The sequence below is a fragment of the Arachis ipaensis genome, chromosome B7, assembly GCF_059453495.1.
Source record: "Arachis ipaensis isolate K30076 ecotype BB chromosome B7, ASM5945349v1, whole genome shotgun sequence".
In the NCBI taxonomy this organism is placed as follows: domain Eukaryota; kingdom Viridiplantae; phylum Streptophyta; class Magnoliopsida; order Fabales; family Fabaceae; genus Arachis; species Arachis ipaensis.
In genome coordinates, this window is record NC_142442.1 from 120,188,203 (window position 1) to 120,210,317 (window position 22,115).

A 22,115-nucleotide genomic window follows, 5' to 3' on the forward strand; every position below is an offset into this window, starting at 1 on the left:
TTTTGACTTTTTTTTACACATGTATGTTATTGCTGTCACCTAAAGATTTTGACAATTGTCTAAATAAATATTTTTTGGAGACAAACACTACAGAATAGCAGCTGACATAAACCATATTTTGTTTGTTGCTGGCATGTGATGGCTTTTGCTACACTATGGTAATTAGTTTAGTTTAGCCTTAGTTTAGCTTAAGTAATTAATTTAGAAGATATTGGGCCAGGGACGTTTGGGTTTTTTATTTTCATTGTGATTGGTTTTTACCATAGTGGTATTACTAGAAATTTGGAAGAATTAAATAAAAGAATTAAAATTAGAAAAACAAAAAAATAAAAGATTATCCATTCCCATAACAAAATAGGCTGCGTTTAGTTCTTACAACAAGATAAGATAAGACATTAAAAATAAGATATAAAGAATAGAGATACAAAAATTAATATTCTTGTATTTTGTTTGGTGATAAACTAGAATAAATTATAAAAATTTAATTTATTTTTATTTTTTTATTCAAAAATTTTAGGAAAAAATATAATAATAAAAAGTATAATTATGAAAAATTAATAAGAATAATAATAAAAAAAATAAATCGTATCTCTCGTTAGTATTATAGTGTCTTTCCTGTCAAGATGGATACAAAATATATTAATTCAGTATCTCTGGATACAATATTTCTATTTATATATGTCTCATCTACCAAATATGACTTTGTGTTTATGCGTTTCTATGTATTCTGTCCTTATAAATAAACGTAACAATAGTTACTAGAGTAGGGACTTCGAATCTCTACCACAACCATAATTTTTTAAAGCTCGTTATTTGGTAAGTGAATATGTTAAACAATTTGATTTGAAAAATTAAATAATTATATTATTGATAATAAAAATCAATTCATAACAATTTTATACGTTTAAAGGTTTAAAAAACTAAATTTTTTAAATTTATATTTTAAAATTTGTAAAATAACGTAAAAATAATAAAATGATAAAATTATATTTTTTATTGCTTTTATGTGTTTAATAACATTTTTAAAATAAAAATAAAAATATTTTAAAAAAATCAAACTAAATTACAAATTCTAATTCCTAACTTTACATCCAAAATCTTAAATTTTTAAGAACATACCTAAATTCTAACTCCAAATCCAAAATGCATCAATCCTAACTTAATTCTAAATTCTAAATCACAAATCCTACATCCTCAATCCATAATAATAATAATAATAATAATAATAATAATAATAAACTCTTCTCCTCATTCCTTGTTATTTTTTATTCATCTATTATTTAAGTGATCCTTAAATTAGTATATTTCGACATAAACAACAATATTATTTTTTGCTAACAAAATATAAAAAATAAAAGTATAACAATAAATTAAAAAGAATTGTTATCTAGAATCTATTTCTCTCTCTATCAATCTTTAAAATAATAATAAAAAAAATATTTTCATATGTTAATTTCAATTTGAAATAATTTTTATTTTAATTTTCTTTACACATTTTATTTTTAAATTATATAATTCTCTTTCTATAAATAAAATCAAATATCATTTTATTAAAAAAACTGTTTCCATATGTTCATTTATTTTGTTTTTGATTTTTTTACTGATAATGTGCCCTAAAAAAACCCTCTTTTTGTACAAAATTTTAACATATTAGATGTACTTTAAAAATAAAAAAGATTACAATATTCATTCCTCACTCAACAACCTAACATAAAACCTAATCAAAACAAAAATTGCACCCACAAAATGCCAAAAAGCCTAATCAAAACAAAAATTTTACCCACAAAATGCCAAAAAATCCAATAACTAACCAATTTTGGTTGGTCGAGTGGTCAATTTACTCGTCTGTTTAAGTAAGTGTCGGTAGTTCGAACTCCACCTTGTGCATGCAACAACTCATTGACCAGCGATAGATTTTTAAATGGAGCTCAAATTCGCGACGGATTAGTTCTTGACTTGTCGGGTTAGAGAATACAGTTTGGGTAAACAAAAAAAAACAATAATTAAACTCTCCTAATTAACTCACTCCAGACAAATCCCTTGTCTTGTCATTCACCGGTAGCAGACAATATCTATGCGTGTAGTCACGCAAACCCATGTGTCACGCAATGAGTTACACCACGCAATTTTTTTACCTGAGAAAAAAAATCACTTTCTCACCATAGCATTTACCATTCTATAAATCCCAGGATCACTCCCATCAGCATCACTTATGGCTATTGAATTATAATGTGCGTTGTTTGTTTGCTTCCTCGAAGAAGCTAACTGGTATGACTATGCTTAACTCTTTTGCAAGTTCCTGCATCCTACATTACAAAGGTTGAAACAAAAATAGAATTCACTACAGAATAACAGAGACAAACAGTTAATATAGTTTATTAATGAATCATTAAAGTTTAAAAGAATAGTGAATTTGTAAGAAAATAAAACTAATATATATATATATATATAGACGGATTCAAGGGGGGCAAGTAGTGGCCTTGCTTCTCCAAAATAAATTTTAAAAGCTCATATACTATTATAATAGATATCTTGTATAGAATAAAATTTAATAATATAGTGATAGTAAAAAGAGTTATTATTTTTGTTAATAAGCTATAGTTTAAATGACATAGTCTCTCTATACTCAATTAAGAGATTGTGGGTTCGAGTTTGTCTATTTTTTGTAAAAAAAAAAGAGTTATTATTCTTTATGTAATAGGGTTTAAATTTTTCTACATATATTTATATTATCTGTATTTTTTATTTAATTCGGATTTTTTTTACATTTTTTTCTTAAGATTAATTTTAACATTTATAATCATATAAAAATACTTATATTATTTATAATAATATTATTTTTTTCTAATTTTATTTAGTTATTTTTTTATTCTTTTTTAATTAATTTTAACCCTATTATTATATAAAAATATTTTAATATATTTTAAATTCACGTAACAAAATTATTAGTGCAATTAACTTATATTATTTTATGCCATATTCTTAATAATATAAAACATAAAAATATAACTTATTGTCACATAAATACTTAATAAAGTAAATTAATTAACAAAATATTTATAAAAATATAATTTTCTATTTTATTAGATATAAAACCATAAAAAAATTATAAAAATTGAGATAATTTTTTTATTTGACAAGTATTTATTAATTTTTTAAATTAAAAAATTAATTATAGTTATATCTATTATCAAATATATAGCATTATATTTGATTATACAATATTTTAATTTTCGGTCTCTCCACTCTTAGATTTTTGGATCCGTCGCTATATATATATATATAATTTAAAAATAAGGATAATTTATATTAATAAATTGATTGGAGACTAAAATTATACAGATTTTTTGAATAGAAATTGGTTTTATACATATTCTAAATAGATTTATATAAATCAAATCAGGTAAACTCAATTTTTAAGTATTTACATATGAATCGAATACATACATAATAAATAAATATGAATTAAAATAAAAAATTTATTATAATTAATTTTTTCTTTTAATTTATACATTAAAAATTTTTAATGTATTTATTAAAATAAAATTTGTATTTAAGGTTTATAATAATAATTTATAGTTGTATGACTATAAAAAATGAAAATAATAAAATATAAAAATTATTATTTATATTACAAATTCAAAAAATATATATTTAGAATCAAATTTTTATATAGACATTAAATACTTATATATTAAAAATAACATAAAAAATAATGATAAAACAAAAAATGAGACAGGAAGACAAATTCTTTTAAGGGAGGAGAGATAATAGATTTTTTTTTACTCACTTCACAAAAAGAAGTTGGGATATTTTTGGAGGTGAATTTTGTTTTAGACGAAGTCCTAACACTCACCACATCTTCAATTATTATTATTGTTGTTGTTAGAAAAATATTAGAGAATTATCAAAATTTATTATTTTTAATTATTAATTAGTTATCATTTATCAATGTTTAAAAATATAGAATAAAATATATTGTTGAATTACTAAACTAAAAAAATTGAGTTAATAACTAAATAATGACAAAAAATAATAAATTTTAATAATTTTTTAATATCATTATCATTATTATTATTATTATTATTATTATTGGATTAATTCTTTACATTACCAATCTAATGCATCTACTAACAAAAAAGTCCAACGATAACAAAAAGATTAATCCAATTCTTATAAAAGATTAAACTCTCAAATTAATACACTATTTGACATAATTATCTCCCTATACTTTGACAAACATTCTTTCCACTGATACTTCGGCTCAGTTGATGTTTCTCCTGTCATATCAAAATCAACACACGTATATTTTATATATTGTGTCCAACGCATTTTAGCAGCTGCTAAAAAAAATCATTTTAGTATCATAGCATTACCCTAATTTATAAATTTATATTGTTTGGTTGTGTATATTAGTATTGATTTTGTGTCAATTAACAATTATGCTCTTCTATAAATGTGATCTTTCTCATTACACAAGAAAATTTGGGATTAATGTGTTGAATATATCATTCTTGCTCATTAAAGATATTACAAATAATTGAGCCTAGCACTCATTAGAGTTGCCGTAGATCTGAAAAGCTTTTTCGATGATGCTGCATGACATTATTGTGCTTTTCAGTGCTGAGAAGTGAGAACTATAAACTCTATTTTGGAAAAGAAAGGGACTACCAATTGAATAAAACGACGCCGTTTTGTTTATTTGGAAAAAAAGAAAAAAAAAAAACCAAAACAGAAGCAGAACCATTCGTGAACCAACCTCCCCTTCTTCCCCAATCATTCTTGCACTCCCTGGAGATCTCTGAAGCAAAGCAAAACCCTAGCCCTTCATCGCCGCCGCCGTCCCCAGGTCCTCCGCGGCGCCGCTGCTTCCTCTTCCCCGTGTCGTTTTCATCTTCGCTGGCTTCTCGGCATGGAACCCAGGTTAGTGGCCCTGCTTTCAATTCTTCGCCTCCGCTTCTTCCTTCTAATTTCTGAATGTTCGGTGATCTTCTTCATTTGAAGTTCTGAAATTGTTCAATTTTTGTTCCATTTTTCTTGTAATGTTTTGTAGATTGTAATTGCCTGCTGCTGATGGATCTGTCTTGTATTTGCTGGTTGCTGATGGCTGTAAATTTTTTTTTTTCAAATTTACTGATGGCTCGATGGCTCTGTTAGTCTGTTGCTTTCAATTCTTTGCTCTGTTACTGATGGCTCTGTTACTGATGTCTCGATGGCTCTTAATTTTTTGGTTCAAATTTACTGATGGCTTTGTTTGTAGTTGTTGGTTTTGCTGGGTGAAGGTTTAGTCTTTTGGAATGTTTTATAATGTGCTAATATTTGTAATTGCTGGCTTTGTTTGTAATTGCTGGGTGAAGGTTTAATGTTTTTGTGATTATTGGTTAAGAGGAATGCTAGGGAGCCAGCAATTTTGGTGTTTTGTAACCATCAATTGGCCATTAATAGTGTTTTTAATGGTGTGAGATTACATCTAATGGTGGGAAATCACTCGTTTTTGTTTTGATGGTTAAGTGCTGGCCAGAAAATACAAAAATTGCTGGCCCCCTAGACTTTTCGACTGGTTAATGTTTTGGTTTAGTGTTCTCTCTTTTTCAGATTTCCCTTCTCCCTGTATTTTTGCATGTTGCTGAATTGGTAATCAATAAATTTGCCTTTTTGCTGTAAATCGGGACTTTACTAGGATTTGTTAAATTTGTTGCTGTAACTTGAATTTGTTGCTTCCCAGTCACTGATTCAGAACAGAATGCAAAGTCAGTGCTTGATTGATTGGCTTTGCTCACTGATTGTATTTGATGATAAATTTTAAATTGATAACTTTTAAATTTTAAATCTGCACTTCCTATGTTACTGATTCACTGTTCTTTAAGTGCTTTTTGTTGTTGTTAATCATTGTGATGAGCTTTGTTAAAATTTGCACTGCCTATATTACTGATTCACTGTTCCTTCAGTGCTTTTTGTTGTTGTTAATCATTGTGATGAGCTTTGTTAAAATTTGCACTGCCTATGTTACTGATTCACGGATTCATCCCTCTTGTCATCATCATCGGCATGAACTCCGAACCAAAACCCCAACTCTCTGGATAAAATTGTAATGAAAGCTGATTGGGACTTTTTCTTCTACTTAAGGTATGAATCAGAATGATGAGGCCAAGTTGTGAATACACAAGTGTCAACGGACTATAATATATATTGAGTTTGTGACATTAGAAGGGTGTAATAATAACAATAATGGAGTCATGTTATTTGAATATTGAGGTTTAACATTTAAACTCTCAGCTTTTCAGCCCTATTTGATTCTTCATCTCAGGCAATTGAATCGAATCAACCAGGCCTTCCTTTTCTTTTTCTTTTAGTTGATTCTTAATTTTTCTAATATATGTAGCTTTCTGAATCAAGTGGATCAAGATTATGTAGTTTTCTTGATTTGGGATATTTTCGGAGACGCATTAGAAGAGCTATTTTATTATTATGTTTGCTATAATAATATTCACATGTTGTGTATGCTTGTGATTGTTTCGGTGTTTACATTTTCTTTCCAAGTCACTTGCTGTCGTTGTTCTTTGAGTTAAGGCTTTGTATGTGTGTGTGAGAATATATGATAATGTTGAATGCTCTTGCATCTAATAGGAGTTCTTGGAGTATGCTCATCTTTGGCCCTTTATAATTTATTTATTATTTTATTCTAAAACAGTTTTTTCGGTTGAACCACCGGTTTGACTGGTTAGACCAATAAACCAGTGAACCAGTGACTAAAGTGGTTTGATGACCGGTCTGGTTTTCAGAACCTCTGAGAGAACAACCCATTCTCAAAAATTTATAATCCTAGTTGGAAGAATATTTCTAACTATTCTTTCTACATTTAAGTCTAACTATTCTTTCTACATTTTTTCTTTCTAATCTACTTTCACCATTTAGTCATTCTTCGTCTTATCTGGCTTCAATTGTTGTTTCAGGTTTAGATTAGTTGGACCCAACAATGGGTTCTGATTCTAATGTGGCTGGGTCATCATCGCCCAGTGCAAAGCGCACCAGAGATCCTGAAGAGGAAGTTTATGTTGACAATCTTCGCTCTCACAAGCGTTACCTTAGCGAGGTATCCATTTCGTTTTTAAATTTGGCGACTTTTTTTCTTCTTTTTTATGGTTTTGTTTTATTTTAGTGGTCTGTCTTTGACATAACTTTTAGAACATTTTCCCCACTATCTTAACTATACATTTTAACCTTTTTGTTGGTGTTTTATAAGGAAGTGGTTGAGATTATGAGCATTGTTGTTGATTTATTGCTTGTATCAGTTGTAATAGGATGATCATTTGCATCTTCTATCTTGAATAATAAGATTGCATTGCCAAATTGGTTAGCAGATATTATATGTATTTATGAATCTCAGTAATAATACATGAATAAACTCAACTAGCCCATTCCTAGTGGATTTGTTGTTTGTTTAAAAGTTGCTAGATTTGGTTAAATTACACAGTGCATTTTTGCATGACTGAGCTTAAACACAATCTCATGGGATTCCTTTTTGTTAGAAAGATATTATTTGCCTGGATCATATAGAATGTATGTTATCAGGAGGTGGTCAACGTTGATGTTTCTTTTGTTCATCTATACTCTGCAATCCAATGAAATGCACTAGAATCAAATTAGAGTCACTCAATCGATGGTTTTCCTGTTCAGATAATGGCATCCAGTCTTAATGGACTGACGGTTGGTGACTCTCTTCCGGATAATCTAATGGACTCTCCAGCCAGGTCTGAAAGCATGTTCTCTCTTAGGTAAAAATCATGGCCACTTTCTTATATAGGTACCATATTGTCCCAGCTTGGAATGTTGTCATCAACTATTTTGATGGATGAGTTTTTTTTTTTTTTTTTTTTTTTTTTTTGGTAGTGTTTCATTGATGAGCAAGCTTCTACTTGCTCTTTAAACAAGTTACAGTTAATTTATATTGTTTGGCTGTGTATGCTAGTATTGATTATGTGTCAATTATGCTCTTCCATAAATGTGATCTTCCTCATTACACATGGAAATTTGGGGTTAATGTGTTGAATATATCATTCTTGCTCATCAAAGATATTGCAAATAGTTGAGCCTAGCACTCATTAGAGTTGCTGTAGACCTGGAGACCTTTTTCGATGGTGCTGCATGACATTATTGTGCTTTTCAGTGCTGAGAAGTGAGAACTATAATCTCTATTTTGGAGAAGAAAAGGATTACCAAACTTTTAATTGTTATTGTTTTGTTGGAAAATAATTAATCATGTTTATCAGTTTATATTTCTTAAACATAATCTTGTAGTTCATGTGAGTTCCTTCGTTTACATGGTCAAACACTCCCTTTTACTATGTGCCTCTAGTTTTCCATTTTGGTAGCTTTGTGGTGTAAAACAAGAAGGGAAGATAGATGGGTAGGAACTGCAATTCAAGAGCAGTTTACTCTATAGCTATAGTGTATAATCCGGAGTATTCATAGAGAGCATATTAGCATAATGAATGGATTGTTTTGAGCATGCTCTAGTAACAATTTTACGGTTTTTCTAATGAAGAATTACTATGACAAAATACTTTGCCATTCTTAGATAGACAAGAGCTTATTCTATCTACATTCAAATAAATACACATTTTTATCTGTTTTATTTACTAGGATTCGTTAGCACTTAGTCATGTCAACACATGTGGCCTGGGGCCATAGACGTTGTTTGGTCGTGTAAACACTTTATTTGTGGTGCAGTCATCTTGCAGTTATATTTATAGCAATGTTTCCTCTTGTTTATATAATTTGAAATCGCTTTATAAACTAACAACTTTAACTGCATACACATACAAAAAGGTATATTTATAACAAAATACATGTTTCATAGCCTTGGAGCAACGGTTGAGTTGTCTCTATGTGACCTCGAGGTTACGGATTCAAACCGTGGAAACAGTCACTGACGTAATTATCAGATTAGACTGCATACATTATACCTTTTGGGTGCGGCTCTTTCCTGAACCTTGTGTTAACGCGGGATGCTTGTGCACCGGGCTGCTCTGTTATATCCTATAGATTAAAAAATCGACTATGCTACGTGTACACCAAAATCATCCACTAGTATAAAATACATGTTGGAATATAAATACACATTGAAAATAAATTAAACCACACATGTATTTATACACAAATACATTAGTGGCTGATTTTAGTGGCTGATTTTGATGTACGAATAGCATTTTTGTTAAAAAATTGCTACATCCTCAATTCCTCATGTGTATAATGTCATGTATGCATTTCCGTATCTAGTGTGTTAGTTTATGATTCTCTTTTAGCTTGAAAATAAATACAACAGATATAAAGGAATCGAATTCCCTGATGCTCTAATTCTGTCTTACTATTTTGTGATGTTGTCCCACAGTGTTCTTTTTTGTTCTCTGTAGTTTACTGTAAAAACTAAAAAGGTATAAAAGTAGACATTTTTTAAAATAGAAAATGACAACTCTCTTGCAGCAACAGTGAACTACAATCAGCCTTTTGTATAAGCAAATATGTTCAATGCTCCTGTTTCTAGCAAATGTTTCAAATAAATTTTGTTTAATTTACTTTCAGGGATGATATGTCTTGGCAATATTCACCTATGTCAGAAGACTCAGATGACTTGAGGTTTTGCGAGACCCCATTGCACGCTTGCCCGACCCAACTGGACAGTCTTCCAAGCAGTCCAGTTTCTTCTCCATATAGGTACCAAAAACCACAGAATGCATCCTCTTCAGCACCTTCTAGTAGTTCAATTGCGTCGCATAGCTCAACCGTCTTGGCTGTCACATGCTCCCAGCCTCGCCAACGAGGGTCAGATTCTGAGGGCCGATTCCCATCATCTCCAAGTGATATATGCCACTCAGCTGATTTGAGAAGAGCTGCACTTTTGAGATCGGTGCAGATGAGAACACAACCTCCCGGGTCTACATCCATGGAGTTGCCGTTTGGTTCTTGCCATGAGCCTATACCTAATGTAGATACCGAGGAACGATCATGCTCGTATATGAAACCACTGGATGACGAGAGGGAATATCAGATTGAGGAGTGTTCGGCAATCAGTATATCTGAACCGGAGTTTAACCCTGATGACAATAAGTCAGGTAGGGTCTTAGGTGTGAATGCAAAATCAACTGACTCGTGAGTAGAGTTGTAGTATTCAAGTGTTGCTTTAGTCTCTGTCTTCAACATGAAGCGGGTGCTTGTGTGTTGGTTCTGAGTTCTGAGTTCTGACCATAGAAGGAAAAGTGTTTTATATCTTCAAGAGTTTTCCTTCCCCTCGACCCAATTTTTAGTTGCTTGTTGCACTTGGGGAAATTAACACACGACTAAATTCATACCAGGAAAAATGTTATTCAATCATGTAACAGTTGTCTTCTAAGTTTATGATCGAGAAATTAAATCAAATTAACTAGCACATGAAGTCTCACCTTGTTAAATTTATTTTGTATAAGGGGAAGTCTAGTATCGATAAATATCAGGGGAGTATGAATTTGTACCCGAGTTTTCTCCCAAAGTCGAAATATTTTTTATCTTTTTTGTTAATGAGCGTCCTCATTCTTAGTGCAAGGATTAAAAACAATTCAGTTAACCAACTCGAGTATCAGTAAACAATAACTAACTATTAATTGGATCGCAAATAAACAAAAAAAATATTTAAAATTATTGTAAAAAAAATCTAAAATCTAACAAAAAAACATTCAGAACGTAATAAAAATAAATATTTAAAATCATTCTAAAGAACTTTCAAAACCTAACAAAAAAAAGTTTCAAAATTTGAATGCAATAAAAGGTCTTTTAATTATGGTAAAAAAAATGCATTATTTTTAGATGTTTCTTATACATGAATTTCAAATATTTAAATTTTAGAGGTTTCAAATGTTTTTTTTGAAAATGTACGACTAAAAATAAATGAAAGCAAAATATTAAAAAAAAAGGCAAAATTTTGGATGTTTCCTATTTCTGGATTTCATATATTTAAATGTCAGATGTTTCAGGTATTTTTCTAGGAATGTATAATTAAAAGTAAATGAAAGTAAGCTATTAAAAACGAAGGCATCATCTCGGATTTTTTTTATACCTAGATTTTTTATGTTTAAATTTTAGAGATTTCAGATATTTTCTGGGAATGTACATTAAAAAGTAAATGAAAACAAACAATACCTTTAAATTTCGGATGTTTAAATGTTAGAGGTTTCAAATGTTTTTTTCTATAATTTTGGATGTTCTTTTTAACGATTTTGATTTTTTGTTAGATTTTGAATTTTTTTCAATGATTTTAGATGTTTTTCTGTTAAATTTTGGATATTATTTTTTAAAACATAAGAAATAAAATTCTAAAACTAAGAAATAGAATAATCTAAAACCTAAAAAGAAGAAACATCCAACATTATTAAAAAGAATCAAACTCCTAGTCATGTCATAGGATGCATTTTGTGTTGACAACTGAAACTTGCATTCCGGTCAAGTGTTGAGAAGTCATACTTATCTGCTGGGACATGAGCTTATTCTGTGCCAAAATGATATCCAGTGTGTCCACCTCTATGACTCCTCTCTTCTGAGTAGTCCCAGTATTTACAGGGTTCCTCTCGAAAGTGTACGTGTACTGGTTGTTGACAACCATCTCAATGATCTCGTTTGCCTCTTCAAGCATCTTTTTCATGTGTAGTGAACCACCTGCGGAGTGATCCAGTGACATATTGGCCATCTCAAAGAGGCCATCGTAAAAGATCTCCAGCCTGGTTCAATCTGAAACCATGTTGGAAGGGCATCTCCTGATCATCTGCTTGTATCTCTCCCAGGCCTCATAGAGGGACTCTCCCCCATTCTGTTTGAAGGTCTAGACATCCACTCTAAACTTACTCAACTTCTGGGGTGGAAAAAACTTGGTCAAAAATTCAGTGACCACCTTATTCCATGTGTCAAGGTTCTCCTTGAGCTGAGAATCCAGCCACAGCTTTGCTTTGTCTCTTACAGCAAAAGGGAAGAGCATGAGCTTGTAAATCTCGGGGTTCACTCCATTCGTCTTAACAATGTCACAGATCTGCAGGAAGTCGGATATGAATTTGTTGGGATCCTTCTGTGGGATTCCATGAAACTGACAGTTCTGTTGCACCAGAGTAACCAATTGAGGCTTGAACTCAAAATTGTTGGCACCAATGGCAGGTACAGATATACTGCGCCCATAGAAGTCATATGTGAGTGCAGTGTATGAGCCAAGCACCTTCCTTGCTTGCTCTTCAGCGTTCGGATTGTCTCCATTAGCTGTCATAGTGGTATGTTCAGCTTCCTTCTCAAGGTTTTCTTGGGATTTTCTCTGGCTTTGTAAGCTTTAGCTTGTTGTAAATGCCGCCTCAAGGTTCTTTCAGGTTTAGAATCAAACTTGAAAAGGGGTTCTTTATTCTTGTTCTTGCTTATAAACAAGAAACAAAGAAAAAGTGGGAGTCTCTATATCAAAATATAGAGAATTCCCAATGAGATATCCTAAAAGAACTAAAGTAAAGTAAAATAAGCAACTAACTAAAAAAAATTCAAAAACAAAGATAAACAAATAACCTAAAAGATTTTTGAAAATAAATTAAAATAAATAAAAAAAATTTTGAAAAGAAAAGACAAGACCTAAAGGGACACCAAACTTAAAATTCAAAATTAAATGAAAATAAAATAACTAAAACAAAATTCGAAAATAAAGAGAAAAATAAATAAGATAAAATTGAAAATTAAGGAGAATAAACAAAAGGGGAATTGAAAATTAAAAAGAGAAATAAATAAACAAAAACTAATAAAAAATACTTAATCTAAGCAACAAGACAACTGGTAGTTGTCAATCACAAACAATCCCCGGCAACGGCGCCAAAAACATGGTGCGCGAAATTAGAACTCGCACAACTTAACCGGCAAGTGCACCGGGTCATCCAAGTAATATCTCAGGTGAGTAAGGGTCGATCTCACGAGAATTGTCGGACTGAGCAAGCAATGGTTATCCTGTTAGACTTAGTCAGACAAACAGTAAAAAGGGAGTTGTTGTTGTAAATGCATAAAACAATAAAATAGCAAATAAAGAAAGCAAATAAGAATTTGGTGTAAAACAATAATGAGAAAACAGTTAAGGTCTTGGAGATGTTTATCTTTTCGGATTAAAACGTCTTACCAACTATTTTAACAATGAATGATTCATTCTATGGCAAACCATGAGTGATTAAACCCTAATCTCTTAGTGGTTTAATTTTTCCTAACCTTCATCAAACGCCACTCTTGTGGTCACTCAATTCGGATTAGAGGGTTAGTTTAGAAAACTGGTTTAACGCCACAAAAACCCTAATTACCCAAAGCTAACAGGATTTTATGTCACATATCCCAATTAGTTAATGTTATTAGCAATTTAGGAGGAGTGTTTTCAAGCTGTAGTTCAAGCAAGATAACTCTCTCGAGAATCACAAGAACTCATGTAGAAAAGGGTCATACTCTCGTCCCACCCAGTTCATAAGATTAAAAGCGAAAACAACACCTTAGAATTGAATCAAACATAAATTAAAATAGAAGAATAATAATCTTAATCCATAGAAATAAACAGAGCTCATAACCTTAACTAGGAGGTTTAGTTGCTCATAACTTACAGAGATAACAGAGTTCTAAAAAGTGCGAAAGGAAGAAGATTATGTTCGAACCCCCTATTAGGGTTAATCTTTTTCTTTAAATACTAACCTCATAATAAATTCTAGACCTAAAAGATATTATTTGTAAATAAATATTACAAAAAGAAAATAAAATAAAACTAATAAGTGTTAAATCTACTTAGAGGCCCAAAGAGGTGTGAAACGGGCTGCTGCTGGCGTTCAACTTCAGGAATGGGCGTTGAACGCCAATGGGGGAAGCGTGCGTCTCTGGCTTGTGCTCCCTACTGGCGCCAAATGCCAGGTGGGTGTTTAGCGCTCAGGGAGGGTGCTGCCAGCATTTTCCTTTCTTACTCCACGCTTCTCCAAACTGCTCCGAATTTCACCTATAATCATAAAAACACAAGAAAAACTCAAAGTAGCATCCAAATGTGGTTTTTGCACAAGAAAAACTCAAACTTAGAATTCACATACTATTTTTCCTAATATCACAAACTAATAAACTCACTTCATTTTAGTGATTATTATCTCATTCCAACAATATATTATTCCTTGTCTTCAAATTTACTCGTCTTACTATATTCTTTTTTATATTTTTCAGGATGAGTTATCATAAGCAAAAAAGAAAGTAGAAGAAGAAAAATGCTACGATAGATAGAGAAGGGAGAAACCTCTTCCTCCTCCACAACAGCATGAAGATCCACCAGCTGAAGTTGGTAATTTGTTCAAGTTTTCGCGTTCCTAATCGTAGAAAGCCCACAGAGGACTGTGCAAAATTCAAGTGTGGGAGTGGCTTAGAACGGCAATTGTGGTTGTAAAGACGCTTTTTTTAAACACTTTCATATTTTATTTTTCTTATTGCTATGTCTTTTAGATTTTTTGTTAATTATTTGGTTACTTTAAATTTTCTTTTAGTAGTTGTATTTTACTTGTTTTGTATATAATTTAGAGCTTTATTTGTATTTTTATTTAGCATGGTTTGTATATATCTTTTTATTGTTATTTTAGTTGTGTATAGATGAACATGTGATAATGTAATCTTGGTAATTTTCTCTATATGCATGAAATGATTGAGATTTGTATAGAATAGGAAAAAGAACTTAGAATTTTAATTTTCATCCAACCAACTCTTTAAAAAAAAATTAGGGTACTAGATTAAAATAATAAACTTCCAAGATAATTTTTTTTATAGGAGCATCCCATTTGATTTGAGTTGAAACTTTCTTTTGAACTTACTTAAACTATAATTGTGGAACATAGATAAAAACTAGAACACACAAGTTAATACTACAAAAAATGTTGGTAAAAATGGCATTAATTTTATGACAGATTTAAAGAACTGTCATTATGTTTGTTAACTTCAGTGGCGCTAACTTATGCCATAATGCTCATGGTTTTTGTGGCTTTTGTTAATTGTGGCGGTTTGGAACTTCCATAGAATTTTTTTTATTTCTTAACTTGAGTGATGTTGCATATGACTATATGAGAGTGTGATTAGTATTGTTGGCTTGTTGCATATGAGAAAGTGCGGATGATGTCAATGATGAACCCTAATTTTTTGCAATTGTTCATCTTCCACTGATTTGTCATTCAACTCCTCGCTGTCGCTCATTCCTTCGTTGCAGCTCATCTCCTCATTGCTGCAAGTAATGCCGTTGTCGCTGCCTTCAGTGAGCTTCTACGATCCGGCTTCAATCTGAAGATTTGTCAGCATTCGTCTCATCACCATCGTTCATCTCCTCGCCATCGCAAGAAATACCATTGTCGCTGCCTTCAACGAGCTTCTAGGATCTAGTTCTCAATCTAGCTCATCTCCTCGCCGCCACAAGCAATTCCATTGTTGTTGCCTTCAGTAAGCTTCAACAATTTGGCTTCGATATGAAGATTTGTCACCGCTCATCTCACTGCCGTCATTCATCTATGCACTATCGCAAGCAACACCATTGTCGCTGCCTTCTAGGATATGATTTTCAATCTGGCTCATCTCCTCACCTCAGAAAGCAACGCCGTTGTTGCTGCCTTCAGCAAGCTTCAACAATTTAGTTTTGCCATCTCTGTCACTTCTAATAGGTAATCTACTTAATCTTCTTAGATTTTTTCTTCCTCTTTGTACTTTTAGATCTAGTTCATGCTCTAATGGGAAGAAACAAAGAATGCTGGTTCTTTTTTTGTTATTGTGTATTTTGATTTTCATTGATCTTTTGTGATGTTGTTGTTGTTGTTAGCTTGTTACTGCTGCATTTTCTGTTGTGTTGTTGTTTTTTTGCTTTTGATTTTGTTTAGTTTGAGACCTAATCTGTTCTATTAAACTGATAATCTCATAATCTGCATCATTTGTCCGAAATTAGTACAACACAATACTTTACTTTTTCATCAACAAAAGTCATGCCATTATAGAGGAACTGATTGGGTTTGGAGCAAGAGTGCACGCGTGTGCAAAGAACGAAGCTGAGCTTACTAAGGGTGTGTTTGGCAAACACGTTGGGGCGGAGAGAAGCACGTTTGAGCTTCTTGAAAGTTTCACTCTTATGTTTGGCCATTTTTATCTTTGTGAACGCAGAATTGATTCTGCCTCTGAACCCACGTTTAGGAGAAGCTCAAATTTGTAGCTTCTGCGTTTCACGTTTTGACGTTCACGTTTAGGAGAAGCTCAAATATTTCTTTTTTACCAACCATACCCTTCATTTTCTTCTATAAAAATGATACTAGTAACTATTATCTTCACAGTCATTCTTTGTAGTTCTTCCTACTTCTTCATAATTTTTTAGTTCTATTTTTTTCATCAAAATCGTTCAGATTTATTTCAATCACTAACAAATTGAAATTTTTTTATTTTTATTTGATTTTATTCATATAAATTTTATTTACGTTTTATGGTATTTTTTTGTTCATATAATATATGTTGTTAGTTTTATAGAATTTTTATTATTTCTTATCTGTATAATTTTTTTCTATTCTTTGATGTACTCTATTTTTGTTTTGTATTAATTTTTTTATTTTTTATTCTGAATTTGTAAAATTTGTAATTGTAATTATTATATATTACGTTTATTATCAAAATTTTGAATAATATAAATTATGATCCTATAAAAAAATGACAAAATAAATAAAAAATTAATTATAAGTAACAATAGAGTCATGAATAATAAAAATTTATAGTCTAAAATAATACTAAATTAAAGAGTACTGACGATACTAAAAAAAATTATAGAATATTTTCTTTTTGTGTGACATTATAAAATTTATAGTACTCTCTTTTATATTTTTATTTTTTATTATATTTATTTTATTTATATGATAAATATTTTTTATAGTATTCTGATTTTGCAGGTATATAAAATTGATGTCTATTTTAGTAATTTTTTATCTAAAAGTAATTTTGAGTAGTATAATCCAAACAATATTTATTTTACTATAATCAATTTTAATACAAAGATTACCAAACATAAATCACATTAACCTAAACTAACTTATCATCAAAATCAATTTTACAAAATCAATTTTATGTAAACTCTGGTTTTTAAACTGTAATCCAAACACACACTAAGTCTCTTATCTAATAAAATGATTATGGTTTTAAGGTTATTGGCTCTGTTTGTGATGTCTCTGTTCCTCATAAGATGGAGAAGCTGATGGACTCTGCGTGTTTTCAATTCCAAGAAAAACTCAACATCCTTGTAAGCTCTCTTCTTTCTCTGCATTTCATCTATTTGATATTATTCTCCAACTAACACTATTGTGTATGTTTTGAATTAACATTAACTGATACTTCAATACCGGTATAGATAAACAATGTAGGGACAAATATTAGGAAACCAATGAGAAAACTCACTGCTTTAGAGCTTTCCAGACTAATGGGATATATATGTGTAAACAAAGAGGAAAATATGTGTAAAGGTAAACGTATGTACATAATTCGAGTCTATAACAGCCTTGTTTAGAATGCATCTGATTTGAAATTATAAATGAATTGAATTCTATTTCTTGTTTTGGAATAGAAAAAAACATGAAGTTTAATTTCGATGAGAATTCCAATTCTTATTTTACCCCATTTACAAATTAGATCTACTTTAATCTGATTTCAAAATCAATTTTCACCTAAATCTCACTTAAACTGTGCAATATCAAAAATACCCCTGTCCAAATTATAATATTCCATAATCTCTTCGTAATCAAGAGAGTGGGAGAAGAGTCGAGCTCGAAACCCAGAAAAATAATGGCGCCTTCTCTGCAGTTGTTCCATCCTCCGAAGCCCCTCACGCACTTCAATCGCTTCTCATCCACCTCCTCAAGGCCTGCTTCCGTAAGGTGTTCTGCAGCCGCCGCTCCTGCTTCCGTTCCCCCCCTTATTGCGTCAGGGATCACATACGAGTTCCGAGAGATGCTTCTGGGTGGCGCTGCATTGGACGCCACCGGAGTCCCCATGCCCAACGAGACCCTTTCTGTTTCGAAGCAATCCGATGCCGTTCTTCTTGGTGCCATTGGAGGCTATAAATGGGATAAAAACGAGAAACATCTGAAGCCAGAGACTGGGTTGCTTCATCTCCGGCCTGGCCTTCAAGTTTTTGCAAATCTCAGACCAGCCACTGTCTTCCCACAGGTATTAATCAGCTCTTGCTGCTTCTTCTCACATGGAAATAATCTGCATGCCTTTTAATTTGTGCTGGTTATCCTCTAGTTGGTGGATGCTTCAACCCTTAAGAAAGAGGTTGCTGAAGGTGTTGATCTCATGGTTGTGAGGGAACTCAATGGCGGTCAGTCCTCCTTCGGTTCCCCGCTCATTATACTGAATTTCTAGTTGCTGTCCCCTGATTCGTAGGGTTAAATCTTCTTGTCCGTGCTCTCTGCTTATTCAGGTATATATTTTGGAAAACCCAGGGGCTTTGGAACCAATGAAAATGGCCAGGAGACTGGATTTAACATTGAGATTTACTCTGCTCATGAGGTATCTTACTAATTGGACATGCTTCTCTGCATGAATTATAACATGCTTGTGATTTGTGAGTGAAATATAAACAAAAGCTTTGGTTGCAATAGAATTTGTCAAGGTTGTTGACCTTGGTTGAATACTTAAGTGGAAGAGAATTCATGTGCACTATTTGATTACAGATTTTATTATTATACAATGATTCAGAATAGTCGATTGAGCCAACACATGTTGTGAAAAATATATCCAATGATTCAGAACTTTCACAATTGTTTGATGTGAGATTATGTTGGAGGGGTTTCTTTCATAAAGAAGGATGGAAAAAAGATTGTGTGGAAGGGACATCTAAGTTAATGTGTTGCTTACAGTTTTCACTTTTTTTTTTCTTGGTTTCTCTGAAGTAGCTTGTAGTTTTCTTATGGTGAGAAGTTGTTCCTTTCTTGTCTCTATAACTATTTTGTACATTCTCAATGGATCTATGATCCTCTAATTTATTGTTTTTTAATAAAAACATGATCATATCAAATGAGTGTCATAATCACACACAAATAAGATTATAGAAAAAAAATGAAAAAGTTATCAGATGTTGATTTTTTTTAAAAATAATTTAAATTTCTCATTTTTAAAAAAATTTCCCCTATCATAATTTCATGGGTGAGATGGATCTAACTGGTGAGGTTGTGTTAGACCAATTTTACTTATAAGTGATTTATATAATTATATTATCTAATTTAATTGATAAATAAAATTATACTTAATATTTATTGAGGGGTAAAAATGTCTTAGAGAAATAATGTAATTCATCAACAAGTCATTTCAAACAATGGAATTCAATTCTATCTCATTAAATGAGTTAGTTGTTCCAAACTATGGAATTGAATTCCATTTCTTTAGGAATTCATTTCTTGATGGAATTGAATTCTAATTCCATCATTTAAAGGTGTCCAAACAGGCTGTAAAATTTCAAACAATAATAGGGAAAAAAATTTAATATTCTTATAGTTGAAACCTTCAATCTGCACTATAATTTGAAGGTGCAAGAGGATGACTTTGTTGGTTTAGTTTGAAATGTTGTTGGTTTCAGTCCTGGTCATATTGCTTGCTTATTAAGTATAGGATTAGACCGCAAATTATGTACAATAAATGTATGTATAGAATTTGCTTTTTTATTATTATTTTCTCAATACTAATAGTAACAAAAATTAATTAAGGACAAAATAAACTAATAGTTAAAGCATTCACAATGCACCATATTCGGTTGGCTTATGAGGATGTTTTTGAAAATATACTTTTGTATGTTATTGTTCTTTCCAAAATAGTTTGTAAAGAAGAATCTAAATTGTAAGTGCTGCAGGGAATGTTCAAGGATGTTAATGTATAAAAAATTAATCATGATATGGGGCATCCAACGAAATAGGACCAAGATGATATGCAACTCTTGCGACCATCTCCTTGGCTACATCTACGATGACGACCCTCCATTCACTGATACTCCCAATGTAACACCCTAACTTTTAGCACCTCATGATCGTACTAAAAGTTTAGGTGTTACTTACCTCTAACCCTTTTTATTTTATACTATATTTATTTAATATTGAGCCTTCGTGAATACGAATCGGAATTTTAATCAAGAAAACGGAAGGTCTTTACTGTAAAACTCTTAATCACAAAAATATACTGAGTAGGCACAGGAAGGTGGCAACACCACCAATGTCAATGAAAATACCACTGAAGGAGGGACAGTATTAAATTCCGTGGTGAGTCCAATGTATAAGAATAGATATGTTATATTATTTTGTTGTTTGCTCTCTGTAACTCTTTAATTTGTCACAGACCAGGGCATGAAAAGCCAAGAAGAAATTGCCAAAAATTCTATAAGAGTTGGAGCAGTGGCCCAAACTCAGAGTGAAGAAATTCCATTGTCACAATTTGCACCCCAAGCTGAGAGGGTCATTTTTAAAACATCTGTTTGATGCTGTATATTATTGCATATCAATTTCATAGACACATTCAGTTAATTAATTTAGTAAACTTGTAACAAGCTGTAGGAGAAAACTCCAATAGCAATCCTAGACCATTTAGAGAGAAACACCAAATTGTTAGGCCCATAGCTCCATGTATTGTACCCCCACCTGTACCAGCACCTGTACCAACATTATGGTTCAAATCTCAACCTTCACAAGCTTCAAACCTGAGGCTTCACAACTCACAGAATTAATGCACTGGGCTAATAGCTGATATGACAACTCCAAGAAACACAAATGGTGCAATTTCTGCAGAGACGATGGCTACTACATCACGACTTCTTAAATTTGCGCCAACACCCGACTTTAGGCCTCCAGGACTTAGGCTTCTTAAGCACCATTGATAATGTTAATAGGGTTATAGAAATGTGAATTGTTGTTTTGGTATTTTGGATGTCTAATTTGCATCTTTAAGACTTGAAGTGATACAATGGTATTTTGGCTGTTTAGTTTTTTTATTTAGGGCCATGTTGCTGCCCATGCTATGCTATTTAAACTATGAATAGATAAATAGCTTGTTAAGTATCAGTATGAATATAACATATGAACTTGTATGCTTTATATGAAATTAGTTAAATCCATGCTACATGTACAAATATTTACTGTCATAATTTTGAATTAAGTTCAGCGAAGAAACTTTGAACATTAATAACAATAATTCATTTTCATTTAACTTCAAGAGTGTTTAACACATGATTTTATCCCATTACAAAAAACTCTTGGCTAATCTAAAATTATTCATCAAGTTCTCCACAAAATTGGCGTGAACAAGCAGGTAATCACAACTCCACCAAAAAATACAAAAACACTACATCCTAAACCCAGACATGTACTTTCACCTATTTTTAATCTACATTTTTCCAATTGATTTTCTAATCCAATCAACCTATCATCTAGTTCTTTCACCTTATTATTCACCACATTACTTAGGTCTTCAAATCGATTCTGCTTCTTCATCAATACCCCCTTTGAGATTGTCTTCACAACATACTCATTAAATGAAGAAACATAATCATCTAACAACATACTCATTAAATGAAGAAACATAATCATCTAACTAAGCAAAGAATGAGCAATGAGCTTCTACTGCAATTTGAATGAACTTTGTGAGACTAATAGTGAGTACAGAATTGAACTAACCAAAACATTAATACCATAAATATATATATCTTGAAGGGCAACGAAAGAATAACCTATCTAGATTATTTTCAGTCCCAAACATAAATAGAATAGCATGAAATCCGCAATAGCACTTTGGGAGGACCCATCTCTTCTTTCTCCGAGCCCCAATACTCTCACTAGAGTTCATGCTGCAAGTCAAATTATTGCCTCCAATTCACAAGTTCGAGGATGAACAACGTTCTCCACTCCCAATCATGGTGCCCTAGGATTTGCCTTTTGTTGTTTCACATACGAATGAGTAAAGAGATTAGGGGTGCAAAGAATCATCCAAATTAAGTTTTTATTCTGCTGTTACTAAAATGACAACATTTTTGGAGGCAGAGGGACAAATCAACCCTGTCCGTTCTTCCTAATCCAACA

The 22,115-nt window shown here is 31.6% G+C and overlaps 2 protein-coding genes across 6 annotated transcripts; both read left to right on the top strand.

Moving 5' to 3' along the window:
- Positions 1–4,266: 4,266 nt before the first annotated feature.
- On the top strand, positions 4,267–10,426 carry LOC107609989 (pollen-specific LRR extensin-like protein). 4 transcript variants are annotated; one of them, XM_016312053.3, is made up of 5 exons: positions 4,418–4,923; positions 5,054–5,109; positions 6,954–7,093; positions 7,678–7,775; positions 9,583–10,426. In XM_016312053.3, exons 3-5 carry the CDS (start codon positions 6,977–6,979, stop codon positions 10,151–10,153), a joined length of 786 nt encoding a protein of 261 aa, XP_016167539.1. In that variant the 5' UTR covers positions 4,418–4,923; positions 5,054–5,109; positions 6,954–6,976; the 3' UTR covers positions 10,154–10,426. The 4 variants fall into 4 exon arrangements, with proteins under 4 accessions (XP_016167540.1, XP_016167539.1, XP_088350138.1 ...); XM_021106117.2 differs by having other exon boundaries at positions 4,729–4,923; positions 5,054–6,126; XM_016312054.3 differs by lacking the exon at positions 5,054–5,109 and having other exon boundaries at positions 4,267–4,923.
- A 7,296-nt stretch (positions 10,427–17,722) lies between these two features.
- LOC107609991 (3-isopropylmalate dehydrogenase, chloroplastic-like) lies at positions 17,723–21,178 on the top strand. 2 transcript variants are annotated; one of them, XM_088493558.1, is made up of 5 exons: positions 17,723–18,222; positions 18,301–18,376; positions 18,501–18,567; positions 19,904–20,306; positions 20,383–21,178. In XM_088493558.1, the coding sequence occupies exons 1-4, from the start codon at positions 17,839–17,841 to the stop codon at positions 20,058–20,060; spliced, it is 684 nt and encodes a 227-aa protein (XP_088349684.1). In that variant the 5' UTR covers positions 17,723–17,838; the 3' UTR covers positions 20,061–20,306; positions 20,383–21,178. The 2 variants fall into 2 exon arrangements, with proteins under 2 accessions (XP_088349684.1, XP_088349685.1); XM_088493559.1 differs by having other exon boundaries at positions 17,725–18,222; positions 18,479–18,567.
- Positions 21,179–22,115: the final 937 nt, after the last annotated feature.